This window comes from Psammomys obesus, unplaced genomic scaffold (assembly GCF_907164565.1).
Source record: "Psammomys obesus unplaced genomic scaffold, mPsaObe1.curated_primary_1811, whole genome shotgun sequence".
In the NCBI taxonomy this organism is placed as follows: Eukaryota; Metazoa; Chordata; class Mammalia; order Rodentia; family Muridae; genus Psammomys; species Psammomys obesus.
In genome coordinates this window covers 8,830,690-8,846,497 of record NW_026590859.1, presented here as the reverse complement: position 1 = coordinate 8,846,497, position 15,808 = coordinate 8,830,690, and the positions used below count along the sequence as shown (strand labels likewise).

The window sequence follows — 15,808 nt, the reverse complement described above, 5'->3', positions numbered from 1 at the left end:
CCTATGCTAACACTTACAGCAGTGGGGCGGCCATGCGTAGAAAGATGGACTCAAAGGGGACATCAAAGGGGAGATGGAAAAACTGTGCTATGAAGGGGTAACGGAAAGGATCCACGCTGTTTGTGAAGAAGAGATGAAAAAGGGCTTTGGAGGTGGGGCTCGGGGCTGGGGGCTGGAGTGAGGAGTGAGATACCAGTTAACCAAAGGGAAAGCAGCAAACGCCCTTAAGGGCAGTTGGCTCCACCAGCTCATATGGAATCTGCCCTGCAGCTCGCGTATCGGCACGTAGGCACGGGTGTGCACCCGCAATACAGCCGGGTCCTTATCAGCGGCTTTCACAGATCTAAGTGGGCCAGGGGTGGGCGTGGGGTGGAGTCGTAGGAGCAGGGATCATTGGGTGCAACTCTCTCTCTGGGAGGGTGGAGGTGGGATTTAAGAAGATTGGCATCCCGATGCGCGCCTCCTCCCAGCAGCTCCCCTCTCCAGCCCAGACCTAGAAAGAGACACAGGCCGGTGGCCTCTTGCCAAGTCCCGGCTTGGGCGGTGAGGGAGGAGGGCCAGGGGCCCCGGGAGGCGTCCTTTGCAATCCTGGGGCCACTCCCGCAGACTCTGGCCCTGCGGGCGCGAGCTGGCAGCACAAAAGGCTCCGGCGGGTCAGGGCCGGCCCGCGGCGGGAGGTAGCCTCCAGACCCCCCCACCTGTTGCGGGGCGCAGCTGGCTGCGGAGATGGGCCGCTACTCCGGCAAGACGTGCCGGCTGCTGTTCATGCTGGTGCTCACGGCGGCCTTCTTCGTGGCCGAGCTGGTGTCCGGTTACCTGGGCAACTCCATCGCGCTGCTCTCGGACTCGTTCAACATGCTGTCTGACCTGATCTCGCTGTGCGTGGGCCTGGGCTCCGGCTACATCGCGCGGCGCGGAGCCCGCGGCTCGCGCGCCACCTACGGCTACGCGCGGGCCGAGGTGGTGGGCGCGCTCAGCAACGCCGTCTTCCTCACCGCGCTCTGCTTCACCATCTTCGTGGAGGCCGTGCTGCGCCTCGCGCGGCCCGAGCGCATCGACGACCCCGAGCTGGTGCTCATCGTGGGCGCCCTGGGGCTGGCGGTCAACGTGGTGGGGCTGCTCATCTTCCAGGACTTCGGCGCCTGCCTCTCCCGCTGCGCGCGGGGCCGCTGGGCCCGCCCTCCGCACCAGGGGGACCCCTGTGGCGCTCTGGGGAGTCCCCAAGGGGCTGTGGCAGCCACAGCTCCCGGCTCGGACACAGCAGTGACTCACCGGGGGGCCTCGGCCGAAAGAAAGCAGCAGGAGGGCGCCACCGTGTTCTCGAACGTAGCAGGTGCCTTTCGGTTGCATCCTTCCGACAGGGGCCGCTTTGTCCTTCCCGCAGTCCTCCTCCCTCCTCCAGGCATCTGCTCCCTTTTACCCACCCATTCCCTTTCTTTCGTTTTGTTTCTGACTGTTTTTTTTTTTTTAATCCCCTTCGCAGTCTCTTCTGCCCCTCTTCTAATTTCACTCCCCCTCCGCTTTCTCCTTCCTTCCCTGCCTTCTGTCTTCTCCCCATCCCCATCTCCCCCTCCCTTCTTTCCTCCTTGACCTCCCCCCCCACCCCGCAGTCCTTATCCTCCGCTCTCCGGGTAGCAGTATTGATCTTGGAAAGCAATTCTTACTATTGGGCAACAGAGAGCATTCTCTATCCCTCCCCTTGCCTGGGGCTACCTGGGCTTGTATCCATCCCTGACAGATACATCCCTGGCAGGGCTTGGGGTAGGTGTAGGCTTGTACTTGTCCCGCTTATTTTTATTTATCTTTACTTGTCCCGTTTTAAATTTGAAAGGTGTGTGTGTGTGAAGTCCAAGGGTTAACGGCTTCCTCTGGGTTCATCTGGGCCAAGCGCGGGAGAGGTGGGGACTCCCATATGCTAAGAGGAATTGAAAATAACAAAACTGCATTTTGAGTACATTGGTTTTTTTTTTGTTTGTTTGTTTGTAGAACTTATACACAACACAAGGTTTCTTCTTTGAATGCAGGTGATACCCTGAACACCGAGAATGAACCAGAAGAGACGGTGAAAAAAGAGAAGAAGTCCGAAGCGCTGAATATCAGAGGTAGGCTTGTCCTTGCACTAGCTTCGAACCCTTTCCCAAGCTGGGAGGGCCGTGCTGCCGCTGAGACTTCTGCTTGGCTCTTAGTGAGGCCACAGTGTTGCAAAGTAGGTCAGTTACCTGCAGACTATGACCCTCTTCTCTTGCCCAATCATTGCATTGATTCTGAGGGAGAAACTTGTTGCTAATGATTTATCTTTGCTCTAATTAAGCCACGCCATAGTGCCTGCCCCTGAGCTGCACAGATCAGTGTCATGTTCTCCCAAGTTACACATATGTGCCATGTTCTCCTGAGCTTCATGTAACAGTGTCATAACCCTCTCATTGCTACCTGTGTTCCACTAATCCCTACATGTCAGTAGCATGTTCTCCTAAGTTCAACATGTGAGTGTTGCAATCTACTGAGTACCAAATAATCCCCTCCCCTTTACCAGTGAAATGTTCTTCGGAGCTCCATATATATAATGCCATGTTCTCCTGACCTTCACATATGTATCATGTCCTCCTCATATCACAAATGTGTCATGTTCTCCTGATCCCCACATATCAATGCCATGTTCTCCTGACTCCCACAAATGTGTCATGTTATTCTCATATCCACATATGTGTCATGTTCTCCTGATGTCCACACACAATCTCCTACCCTTCACATTATCAATGAAATGTTTTTTTGAGCTCCACATATGAGTACCATGTTCTCCTGATCCCTACATATCAATACCATGTTTTCCTGATCTCCACGTATGTCATGTTCTCTTCATATTCACATATGTATCATGTTCTCCTGATTCCCACACATGCATGTCATGTTCTCATGAACTCTACAACTCAGTGCCAGGTTGATCTGATCTCCACACATCCATGTCACATTACCATTATGCTTGGCTTTCTATTTTCATGAATATTTCTGACATACAATACATCCTGTTTATTTTATAAAGTATATGGGTGTATGTGTGTGTGTGTGTGTGTGTGTGTGTGTGTGTGTAGTTGATGTTGGGGATGGAATTCAGGACCTTGTTCATGCTAAAAACATGCTGTACCATTGATCCATACCCAAAGCAGCACTGCAGCTTATTTTAACTGCTTATGATTTGTTTTGAGACAGGGTCCTTGTAGGTAGGCATGGCTGGCCTGGTACTCAATATTTAGCACAGGCAGACCTTGAACTTGTGTCAAGCCTCCTTTCTTAGTCTCCTCACTGCTGGAATTACAGGTATTTACCATTTGGTGTGACTGTGGTCTTGCTAAAGGTGGAAAAATACAAGGTGGCCCACTATGCAAGCCTCTGTCCTGTGTGACACCATCGAAGGTGTTTACTGCTACAGTTTTTTATGATAAGAATTTTCTGAGAAGGGGACTATCACCTGATTAATATTCTCACTTCCAGGTTCAAAGTTGGGGTTCTAGTGAGCCATATGGAAGGCAACTAACGATCCCCTTCTTACCCCGTGTTCAAAGTCAGCAGTGCTGGGCATTTTGGGATATCTCCCTGGACACTGCTGTAGCAAGCATCTCTCTTTTGTAACTTTTGGCTAGATGTTTTTACGGTAGAGTGACTATAGCCTTAGTTAATTCCCAGTCTTTGGGTGTGTGTGTGTGTGTGTGTGTGTGTGTGTGTGTGTGTTGGGGTGAACAGTGGTTTGCTCTCTGTGTAGGCTGGGCTTGAGTTTACAGCCTTCTGTTCTCAGCCTCCCAGGAACTAGGGTTACAGGTGGGGCACTATGCTCTGATGATCCCCAATCCTGACTTTGAGAGGTTTGACAAAGATTCAGTGACCTTTCACCTTTATATGATTTAGAGGAACTCCAGGATGAGACTTAGATTCAGGCAATAGAATGAATAGCTAATCAACCGCAGGCTGTGACTACCTTCTCGCCTGCCTTCCTTCTTTCCTTTCTTCCTTCTCTCCTTTTTTCTTCAAGAGTCTCACATCTGAAGGGACCTGCAAGAAAGATACAGAAAAAACAAAAAAGAAAAAAAAAAAAAAAACAGTGACATGTGAGCCCCTAAAATTTTAAATGAAGAAAAATATTAAATGCAATTCAATAATGGGGTTTACTTTTCTAAATATTGGGAGAACATGTTTTCTTTTTGAGATCCTCTATAATGAAAATTACTTTTAATTTATCTTTCTTGTTCAGGTTTAGATACACATATATGTCTCCTCCTTTTCGCTCTCTGTTTCTCTCCTTCAGTCATCTGTGTGTATTAATCAGCAACCAACCAATCTACTTACCATTTTTCTATCTTCTATTATTTATCTACCCTGCTGTCTCTCGTGAGGATGTTTGTTGCTAGTCTGAGCCTTTCTCCGTCTCAGGCTAAGCATGGATCTGTCCCAGTCTTAGGGCCTGGTTCTTTCTCCAGGAGCCATGATTCAGGGGACAGACTACAGAATAAGATTAGGAAAATCTTGGGGAAAATGGGCAATCCTTCTACTCTACAGATGAGGGAATATACTCTCAAAGTATGGTGACTTTCCCGAAATCCCCCTGGCTGGCTGCAGAGTTGGGCTGTAGTCTCAGCTCTCTTTTCACATATATGGCTCTGTCCGTGGTCACACATGCTTCTGGCCTCCAGGAACGGATGGCTTGCTTCTTCCATGGGCAGATCCCATGGAATGGCTGCATCTTAAATGTTTGTAAGCAACTCATGCTGCCAACAGGCCTGGAGTTCCCTTCCGAATGTTTGCAGAGGAAGTATCTGCGATGGGGTTTCCCAAGAAAAAGTCATTTATTTATTTGTTTCTCTGTGTAAGTGCATGTGTGTATTGTGTGTGTGTGTGTACATGTATGCGTCTGTGTGGGTGCACATCTGTGTGTGTGGTACAGGAGCATCTGCATGTTTGCACGTGTGTGGGTGTGCAGCTTCCTGTGAAAGCCAGAGGTGGGTGTTTAGACTCATCCTAGACTGCTCTTCCATCTTGGCCATCGATGCAGGGTCTCTCAGTCAAACCCAGAGGTCACGGATAGAGTGGGCTTGCCAGGCAGCCTGCTTGGGGATTCCCTGTGTGTGCCTTCCCAGGCTGGAACTACAGGTTTGCTACAACATAGCTTATATGGAGCACACCTGCAGTCCCAACTGGGAACTAGTTTTGTGTCAACTTGACACAAGCTAGAATTATTTAGGAAGAGAGAACCTCAATGGAGAAAATTGCCTCCTGGCCTGTGGGCAAGCCTGTACTATATTTTCTTGGTTGGTGATCCATGCAGCAGCGCCCAGCTCACTATGGCTGTAAGAAGCCACGGGGAGAAAGCCAGCCAGCAGTTAGTCCTCCACGGTCTCTGCATCAGCTCCTGCTCCAGGTTCCTTCCTTTATGTGATGGACCAAGTTGCTTTTAGTCACCCTCTTCATCATGGCAGAAAGCAAACTAAGACACAGGGCAAGCCCGTTCACCACTGGACCGCCGCCCCAGCCCCCAAAGCCATTTCTTCACTTTCAGCACTTCTCCTCTTCTTGTAATGGGAAGAGGAGACAGAGTTCATCGTTCGCGCAAAGAGCAGGGGCAACACAACCCCTCTGAAGTGCTCTGTAGCGGCTGGTGTTTCTTAGCAGGATGCTGCATTAAGATACGGCCTTGGCATGTCAGCAGCGTTATAAACAGGTGACTGGCAGCGTGACATCACTTGAAAAGACGTTTCCTCTGGTGACATACTTCTTCACAGAGAGAAGCTCTCATCCTTTCCCAGTGCCTTGTGAGTGTGAGAGTGCTTTCACACTAAATCAATGGCGTCAAAGGCTGGGTTCCAAACCCAGTTTCAATTTAGGCCAAATTGACAGTATTGGTGTGTGCCAGTTTCAGGGAGAGTAGCTAATTTCATTGAAAGTCAGCATGTGAAGGCCAAGTGCAAAGCAACCCTTTCGGGCAGCATTGAAACTCATCAACGTTTTTCCAGCACTTCTTCTGCTCCCAGCCCCCCGCCCACTATCCTCTCCTTCCCACACCCTAACACTGTGTCACGGCACAGGCGAGAGGGTCAGATGCTCTGCTCAGCTGCACAGTGAGCGGTGCAGGCACTCTGCTAGGCAGCTCCAGGCTTTGCCTCTGCTAGCTCCTAGTTTGGTGACTTCGGCTAAGGGCCCTCACCACCAGCCACCTGCAGTGACAGTCACCTCACTGCCTGCCTCTAGGAAGTGTAGGGTGTGACCCCCTTCAGACTCAAATGAGGCTGAGAGTCCTGAGACAGGGACACCAAGAATGCAAATGAGATAGTAGGTTTCCTGTTTGGACAGCAGCACGTGGTACTGTCCCCCAGAATGGAAAGGTTTCCTTAGCTCCTGTCAGGGGAACAGGTGGGTAGGACAACTCCTGAGAAGGTTCTTAATTTTTCCCCTGCGCCTGGGAATGGGCTTGAATGAGGGAATGTCTCATGTACATATTAAATCAATCCTGTTGCTGTAAGTAATCACTCAGTAAAAGGCACAAGCACAATGTCCTTTACCAAGGGTGTCACCCAGAGGCCAGGAAGTGTGAGCAGCCTCATTTCAAACACCTTCCAGATCAGACCCTTCAGTCTTGTCCAGGAGTGAGCAGTTAGCAGTCAGGATCATTGTCAATTCTACTGAGTGGATTTTCCGGATGCCTGGGGTGACTAAGCAGACAGACCCTCCTTAACTATGTGTTTGCTTCTAGAATGATCCTTTAAAAACCTCTGCTTGCATTCAAATCACCTGGGCAGTCTTGTTCAAGTGCCTGCTTGGATTTGATGTCTGTATGATCTTGAGCAAGTCACTTAGATGCTCATTGCCTCAGTTTCCTCATCTGTAGGGTGGAGATGGAGTCTCAGGTGGGCCTCAGGTGTGGGGCTCCCCTCTCTCCCTGCCGCCTCTCCATTTTCCTTTGGTTTCTGTTAGCCCTGGTTGACATGCTGTACGTTTTGCTCTTTCTAGCTCTTCTAAGAGACTCTTCTTCAAGTTTAGCTCCTTCCTTCCCCTGAGGACTGGCTTGTTGGTGCTGGGGGTGGGGTGGCGTATCAGCCTGTATTTTAATCCCACCACAAGCTCTGGAAGCTCATGATCCCTGAGCAGAGTCCCCATCCAAATGCTCAGGCCCCGGCAGTGCTGTCTGTGGCATTGCCGGTTGATTTGGCTCTTCATATTTCTAAGCATATATAACGGAAATGGAACACACTTATTTCAGTTTAGTTTAGGCTGGGTCTCATTATGTCACCCTGGCTGGCCTGTAACTCACAGAGATCTGTCTGCCTCTGCCTCCAAACTGCTGGAATTAAAAGCATGCTCTACCACACACATTTTGGGTCAAATGCCCTGTGCCCCCTGTTTGGCCTGGCACACCTTCTTCCTCCACCACTGTCCAGCTGGAATGTCACCCACCGATTCTTTAGAGTAGCAGATGCTGCGTGACTTTTGGATACTCAGTTTTATGACCTCAGGAAGTTTCACAGTTTTTTAAATTTCTGTTTGTTTGTTGTGTTTTTTCTGAGACAGTGTGTGGATTAAGGAGGCCTGGTAGTCTCTTTGTAGCCCAGTCTGACCCTGAATTTTCCATCCTCCTGCCTCAGCCTGCTGAGTAGTTGGATTGTAGGTAGGTGCCACCACAGCAAGTCACCAAATAAATAAAAATCACATTCATTTGTCACATGTGCACATGTGTAGAGGTCAGAGGACAACTTGCAGGAGTCAGGTCTCTCCTTTTTCTACCATGTGGGGCTCAGGGACCAAACCCCAGCCATCAGGCTTGGCAGCAGGGGCCTTTTTCTCTGACCCAGCAGCACAGGCTGTTGATAGCCTATGTGAACACGATGACTCGAAGATCTTGGTTGGTGTGATTCTGTGGGGTGTGCTGGGTCATGGGAATGGCACCCCTCACTCACATCAAGACAAGGATGCACATGAGCTTGTAAATACTTTGTGTCTACATTTTTAATCCCTCTGACCAGATGTCACTGAATTTACTAAATCCTAATTTAATGTGCATCTACAGCCCAGCCCCCAAATCTTTGATGAGGGTTGAATCTTTTCTGCAATGAATCAACTATGACGTCTAGAACCCACAGCTTTAATCCTTACACGTAGAATTTTAATTTCATGTGGCTATGACAAATGGCTTTTTTATGCAGAGAAAACTTCATCAGCATCCCTGCTCTTGAGGCCTTCTTACATTTAGTGCCACAGGGATAACGACAGGTCTGTGAGGGATAGATGAGTATCTGCAGAGAAAGGGGACGTGGACTGGGGTCAAGGGAAGCCAGCGAACCAAAAGAACCATTTGTGTTGGCCACAGTTGTGTCTGAAGCTGTATTGCAGTGGCATATGATTGCCTGGCATTTGTGAGCTGCTGGGCTCCATCCTCATGGCAACCATAAAAACAGCAATAAACGGTGATGGACGCCCTCAGGCTGAGCTCATCAGGGACACTCATGAAGGGGAGCCCCACCCCACACCTGACTCAGTCTATCATAAAGTATCGTAAAGACTTGAGTATCATAAAGACTCGGATTAGGAAGCCAGGCATGGTGGTGCACGTCTGCCACCCTAGCACCAGGATGGCCAAGCCACAAGATTTGGAGTTTGAGGCCAGCCTGGACTACACAGTGAGACTTTGTCTCTAGTGCAAAATGAAACAAGAGTTTAAAACAACTTAATGTACAGGTGCTCGTCTGAAAGAATAGCGTCATCTTCTCTACCCCGTTTCCCGTCATGATGCCCTTTGATGGGGAGTAGGTGACTGTGATGTGGCAGTATCGGATGGTGACACAGCAGGTGACACCTAGCCCAGGTCTTCCTAGGCTCTTCCTCTTCCCGGGTCCTGGGTAGCTGGCCTGAGATTTTGTTAGTGCTTTTTCTTTCCTTCTTTTTAATTTCTTAAAATTTAAAACTAAAATATAATCACATCATTTATCTTTAAAATCATTTTCATTACATTTTTGTTTTGTTGTGCACGTTCGTATGTGCGTGCATGCGTGTGTGTGTGTGTGTGTGTGTGTGTGTGTGTGTGTGTGTGTGTGTGTGCATGGATATGCATGTGGAGATTAGAGCACAGAGGCCACCTAGCAGCAGTCAGTTATCTTACTCTGCTGCGGTCCCGGGAAATGACCCAGGCTGCCAGGCTTGGTGGCAGGCGTCCCCACTTGCTTGAGCCATCAAATTGCTCTGGCCCAAGAGTTTGCTTTCTGAGTAGTGGCTGTTGTTATTTTGTTTGTTTTAAGGTGGTCTCTGTGTATAGGCTGTCTTCCTGTCTCAGCCTCTCAAATGCTGAGATTATAGGTGCACATCATATGCTGGGCTTGTTTTGGAAACTTCTGACCTACTCGGTGTTTTAGCAGAAAATGGCAGTGAACGTTTATGAGCTTGGAAGTCTAGATCCCAGGTCATTATGTGGCTCCAACACGTGGCTCTGGGTTCACTGGTCTTCCTTCCTGGCAGGTGTTCTCTTGCACGTAATGGGAGATGCCTTGGGGTCCGTGATTGTGGTTGTCACGGCCATCATCTTCTACATACATCCCCTGAGACCTGCAGACCCGTGTAACTGGCAGTGCTACATTGACCCCAGCTTGACTGTTGTCATGGTCATCATTATTTTGGCATCTGCCTTTCCGCTGATCAAGGAGACTGCTGTCATCCTGCTGCAGATGGTCCCCAAGGGAGTCAACATGGAAGAACTGAGTAAGTGGATTGCACGGAGATGGGGACCACACATACTTTTACGTTGCTCGGTCAGAGGGTTATGATCACAGAGCACTGCTTGGTATGCTCTGAAGAGCCCTAAGCATCACGTGATGGAGGCATGCTTCATGTGGCTTGCAGCATAGTATGATGATTCATAGCTCCAAGAACCAAAGGTCCTCTGTAATATGGTTTTCTGATTCACTTGCACAGTCTTGAGAATGTAAAGCTTGGGCAAAACCCACTTGTGGGCTGTTTGATCTCATGACAAAGGTGTGTTTTAACTCTTCTAAGGCCATTCTGCAAGACCTTGATTTTTATACTCCTTTTTTCCCCCCTAAAAAGATGACTCATTCATTCGTGGTCTAGATAATGCCTCCTAGTTAGTTGACATTCATGAGTTTGCAAGTTACTCGGTGGCACATTATGCTGTGTTATGCGTTAAATGGCCCCTGTCTTGTCTGGAGAGAGCCCTTCTCATTTGGTTTTGCTTAGAGAGAAGCCAGAGTCTCACTTCAGTTATGTGCTTCAGAGGCTAAAATTTAACTATCATCTGTCTATCTTCCTATGTATACATCATCATCTATCTACGTATCTATCATTTATCAGTCACTTATATATATACCATCTGGCTGCCTCTTATTGATCATATCTATTTCCTATCTACTTGTCTATTTATTCTCTATCATCTCTTTGTCTGTCTGAATATGTATCTATCTATCCATCTATCTGAGAAAGAGTCTCCCTTTGTTGTCCTGACTGGCATAGAACTTGTTATGTAGATCAGGTTGGCCTGGAACAGACTATCTACAGGTAGCCCAGGCTGCTTTAGAATGTTCTTGGATTGGTCTTGAACTTGCAATCTTTTTGATTCAGGCTCTTGAGTTACTTGTTATAGGCAAACACTTTGTGGTACAGGAAATTAGAGGAAAGGTGATTACGGGAGAATGGACGATTGAGGGACAGCATCTCTTCCTGATCGCCTTGGTAAACACGCAGCTTTGGTGGGCATCACTAGGCACAGAGGCACTCACTATTGGCTGTTGTTTGTTCCTGTCTGTTGCAGTGAGCAAGCTCTCCACCGTGCCCGGAATCAGCAGTGTGCACGAAGTACACATCTGGGAGCTAATAAGCGGGAAGGTCATCGCCACTCTGCACATCAAGTACCAGAAGGGCACAGAGTACCAGGATGCCAGCAGAAAAATCCGAGAGATCTTCCACCATGCTGGAATCCACAGTGTGACCATCCAGTTTGAAACAGTGGACTTGAAGGAAACCCTGGAGCAGAAGGACTTCTTGCTGACCTGCAGTGCCCCCTGTCTCTCCCAGAGCTGTGCTAAGAAGCTGTGCTGTCCCCCGGGGACACTGCCACTGGCTCTAGTCAACGGTTGTGCAGAACACAATGGTGGGCCTCTAGAGACTTACCGAAGCACCAGGGCTACTCCGGAAGTAGCTGTTGATATGGCTTTGGATGGATGTCCAAGGGAGCAGGGACAGACTCTTAGCAAGACTCAAGAGGGACAACATTCTGAAAACAGTACTCATTTTTAGTGGGTTCCCAAGCACAATCAGACTGTCTGGACAGGTGCTCTGGCGTCACCAGCTCTGCCTGTGGGAAGAGCTTTGTGGGTGTATGCCCTGCCATTAGGGGTCAGCTGTGGGGGATGTTAGTGGATCAAGCCTGCTGATTTTCAAGTGGAGGATAACCCCTCTCCGTTACCCTGGGCATCTCATGCTTCTCTGCAACAGTCTTAGTATGACCTTGAATTTCCTAGAGCAGACTGCCCTAGTCTTTATATCAGGAGTATTGAAGGCTGGGACTCAGTGACCATGACACAGGACTGGGAGTCAGTCTGGTCTGTCTCGCGGTGCTGGGGAGCTGAACACAGGGCCTGTGCGTGCTGAGAAACAGCTCTGTTACTGAGATGAACCCTGGAGCCCTTGTTTTTAAGCCCATCGGAACTTGTAGCCGACTCTCAAGAGAGCTCAAAGCTTAAGTGGGCAGAAGAAAGATCAGAGCACACTGACTATGTTTTCCTCTCTTCCCCTCAAAGATCTTAAAAGATGAACGTCAGCTGTTTGTGGCGATGCAGAATTATATAATCTCAAGTCCATTCTTGGATCACGAGAAAATGGGTGCCTAATAAATAAATGCAAAATGCATAGCTATTAAGGTGGAAAAAAGGTTAGACGGGGTAGACTTTGCGAGGGTGGAGGGAATGACGAAGTTTGGGCCATCTCTGTTTTGTGAGGGGTGAGATGGCTGACATCACTTCCTGCTGGGAACTTAACTGTGGCTATGGTGTATCTCTTCTCCCTTTGTAGTGCTTATTTACCATCTCTGAGAGTCTCCAGGTAGGATAGTTGCCGCATATAATTCTGATAATGATTTTCTTACCCAGATTTCCTCAAAGTCTTCTCTTTATAATCACATTGATCCATGTAGCATTGATGAGGGGGGAGATGAATTTTCCGGGGACAGGAGAATACTCATTCCTGCCAGATAAATAAGCTAGCCTGCCTTTGCTTTAACTAGGCATATTTTAAAGTATTTATTGTAGTTGCCAAATGGTAACTTAATGGAAGAGTTGATACCCAAGTGAGAAATGAAAAGTAATTTAATTGCTGATTTTAATGTATTTGGAGGCTTTTAGAGTTTCATGTCGCTGACTTATGTTACCAAGTTCAAATAAATTATATGTTTCAGACATATAACTGAACTGGTAGGAGGAAAGTGCAGAAATGCACTTTCTGTCTGTCACATGTTTTGCTTCTTGTTTGGGCAAAGCCTCATAGGTGTGGTATGGAGGTGCCTGACTGATAGAGCCAGCATCTTATTTAACAAGTTTCAAGGCTGACTGAAAGCGATTTTGTCCTAGGCTATCGACTTTGATCCTATTGAGAAACTACCCAGGATTCACCAGAAGTCGTGCGTGGTCGCAGGAAAGGCACCCACATTTGTCAGTGCAAGCATCATTTTAAAGGAAATGCCTCTATTGGGCATGCTGCCAAATGCCTGTGGGCCCAGCTGCTCAGGGCACTGAGCCTAGGAGTTCAACACTAGCCCAGACAAAATAGTGAGACTCAGGATTGTTTGCTTGCTTTGTTTGTTTGTTTGTTTTAATATTAGTCTTAAATTTGGAGGCTAATGGGCAGGTGTGATTGGGAGTATCTGAAATTTTGTGTTCCTTAGAAGTTGATTAGATCCAAATCAACCATTCATAAGTAAATATCTAAAACCTATTTAAATCCCGGGAGTTTACTGTGTTAGATTGTATGCACTTTATAAGCTAGGGGAGGAGGAGCAAAGACAAAAAGTTTCTACTCACAGAACTCACAGAGGTCAGAGGATTCCCCAGGAGACCCAGCAGACTCTTCCACATCAACAGCTTCACGCCTTAGCTGAAGCCAAAGAAGAAATTTGTCTCTGACTTCCGAATCTCAGTTCTTATCACTCTGCCTTATTCCTAAAGAAAAAGTTATGATTGCACAGCTTCCCTGCTCCTAGCTAAAGGAATGGTTTAGTTTGTATGCAAATAACATTCTTTAATCTCTGAAGTGTTTTTTTGTTCTGAAAAGAAAATACACTTAGTTCCAAAAAAAATTAAATTGAGCCTCAGAAAACTATCTTGATTGACACTTACAAAGCAAAGTGTAAGCAGGAGCCAGCATAAAATGCGGCTTTTTGAAGACAGCCAAAGTGCATTTCCTAAGCAAGCAAGTTGCGAGGGTGCAGCGCTTTTGCCACCTGGTTGTTTTCAATACCTCTGGCCTTGGCCGTGCGATGTTTTGCTTGGGGTTCCCTGGGCCATTGATTGTCTTGTTTTGAATTCTCTGAAGGAAGTGCCTGCTTTCCCTCCCTGAATCAGCTGTGCACATGGTGGACAAGACCGCATAGTTTCTTTGAGCTTGGCTAGTCACTGACCTGAGGGTATCAGGTTGGTACACTCAGTTGGTATCCTACATGCTTCTATTCATTCTAGCAGCCAGCCCCAGCCCTCCCTCCTTCCCTTCCTTCCATCCTGATTGCCCTGTTTCCCCCCCTGAAGTAGTGGTGACCAACCCGGGCCTTCACGGTTGTAAGGTGTATGTTCTACTCTTGAGCTATATCTCTAACCCCGAGACTAGTTTTCAGAACATGTATTACACCCTCTACGGGACAGGTCAGGATTAAGTGTCCTGCAAGCTGACTTGTTCTGTGTCCTTCTAGTATTTTCCATGTCCTCCTGTGGCTGTTGCTCTATGGAACACATTGCTTCCTTTTAGCACTGAGCACCGTTTATAGGAAATGATGGCTTTGTTTCATTTCCAATCTTCTAATCTTAGTTTTGAAACTAAGATTTCTTGACATTTGGTTATTATGGACACACACACACACACACCCTGTAAATTAAAGTTAAAATTAAAATCCAAGATTCAGTGGCATGGGTGTTTGTGAGGATGTCTCCATTTTGGTGGGTTGGCATTCTGAGTTGGGTGTGTCCAGGCCCTGTTACATATTACAGCTTATTTAGTAGCATTCTTGGCTTCTAGTCACACATCCCAAATCATCTCCACAACCTATGTCAACCAAAAGTTCCTCTAGACATTGCCATGTGTCCCTTGGAGAGAAGTGTTGGGCCCCTCTCTTCTTCTAAACCACTAGCTGTAACCACATTTACATGTTATTGATGGACCGCCTCTCCCACCCCCCCATGTTTTAAGTATCATCCATTCAGCAGGATCCATATCCTCCCTCTCCTAGGCTGGCCTGGAACTCTGCATCCTGCAGCCCCGGCCTCCTGAGTCCAGGGTACTCACCATCGTACATGGATCAGGACTCACTGCTTCCAAGCAGTCTCTTAAAAAGTCATTCTTTGCTGTGCCGAGGCTCCAAGCCAAACCCTTGTTACATGGCATCCACTTGGACCCTGGGCTGGCCCTGCAGCCTAGCGGTTAGTAACACAAGGCAGCAGGTCCCCTCACCCTGGACCGCATGGTGGGTGTGAGGCTAGCCTTGCTACGTGAGATCTGAGCTTGGCTCTGTCCTGGCCTCATCTCCTGTCACCTCTTTGTGCTTTTGAGTTTATAGCCAGTCAAGTGACCACGAGTGGGAACAAGGTTATCAAACCAGGAAAACGGTTTCTTAAAAAGAACCTGTGTCAGACCCAAATCCGAAGTGGATAAAATCTTCTTAGAATTTGGAAAATATATGTTATGTTCTGACACTTCCTCTCTTCCTACCCACCCCTGCCCCAGGCTTTTCTTAGCTAAGTGGGGCCTGCGCCTTCTGGTGGGCTGGCACCCTTAGGCTGGAGATGCTGAACCTTCTCTGAATTGTAGTGAGTGCTCTGATTGTCAGGGGAGAGCCATCCTCTCCAGGAGGCTGGGGTTATGTTACAGTATTGTGGAGTTTTGTTGCTTAACATCCTCCTTCTGTTCCCAAGGAAGAGATCGCCAAAGCATAATCATCACATTTGGGGGGCGGGGGTTGTTAAAACTTTAAGGTACAGAGTTTCAATAACTTCTTGCTAATTGCATGTGAATCCCCCACAATGGATGTACATATACATACCTGTTGCAGGTAAAAAAAAAATGTTCAATGGTGCTGTAAATGAAACGTTTTGAAAACTCAAAATGCCTGTGACATGTTTGTGGAAATTAAACAGATAAGTCAAAACAGATGAATTCGTAGAGTCTTTGTCATTTATGGCTAATTTGTTACTTAACAGTTCCTTGGTCTGCTTTTCATAGCCGGGGCCTAGCTGGTTGATTGACATTGCAACTCCCCATCACCTGCTGCGGCATCACAGGGCTCGTCCATTAGTCTTCTATTAGTCATCTATTAGCCTTCTACGACTGTAGCAAGCACCTAAGAGAACCAGCTTATGCAGAGACTGTCTCGTTTTGGAGGTTCTAGTCCACAAACGATTGACCCTGCTGTTTGGGAGCCTGTGAATGAGACAGTAAGTCATGATGGGAGACTGTGCTGGAGCCAAGCAACGTCTCACCTCATAGCTGGGAAGGAAAAGAGGGGGAAAGAGCCATGTGTTCATTCTTTGCTTTACTGGCTCACCCCAGAGCTGGGAAATTTCCCTGT

General features: G+C 47.8%; 1 protein-coding gene across 2 annotated transcripts; it reads left to right on the top strand.

Moving 5' to 3' along the window:
* The first annotated feature begins 397 nt into the window (after positions 1–397).
* Slc30a10 (solute carrier family 30 member 10) lies at positions 398–15,392 on the top strand. Of its 2 annotated transcripts, none has more exons than XM_055609173.1 (4): positions 398–1,333; positions 2,025–2,102; positions 9,490–9,729; positions 10,796–15,392. In XM_055609173.1, exons 1-4 carry the CDS (start codon positions 727–729, stop codon positions 11,278–11,280), a joined length of 1,410 nt encoding a protein of 469 aa, XP_055465148.1. In that variant the 5' UTR covers positions 398–726; the 3' UTR covers positions 11,281–15,392. The 2 variants fall into 2 exon arrangements, with proteins under 2 accessions (XP_055465148.1, XP_055465149.1); XM_055609174.1 differs by having other exon boundaries at positions 870–1,333; positions 1,987–2,102.
* Positions 15,393–15,808: the final 416 nt, after the last annotated feature.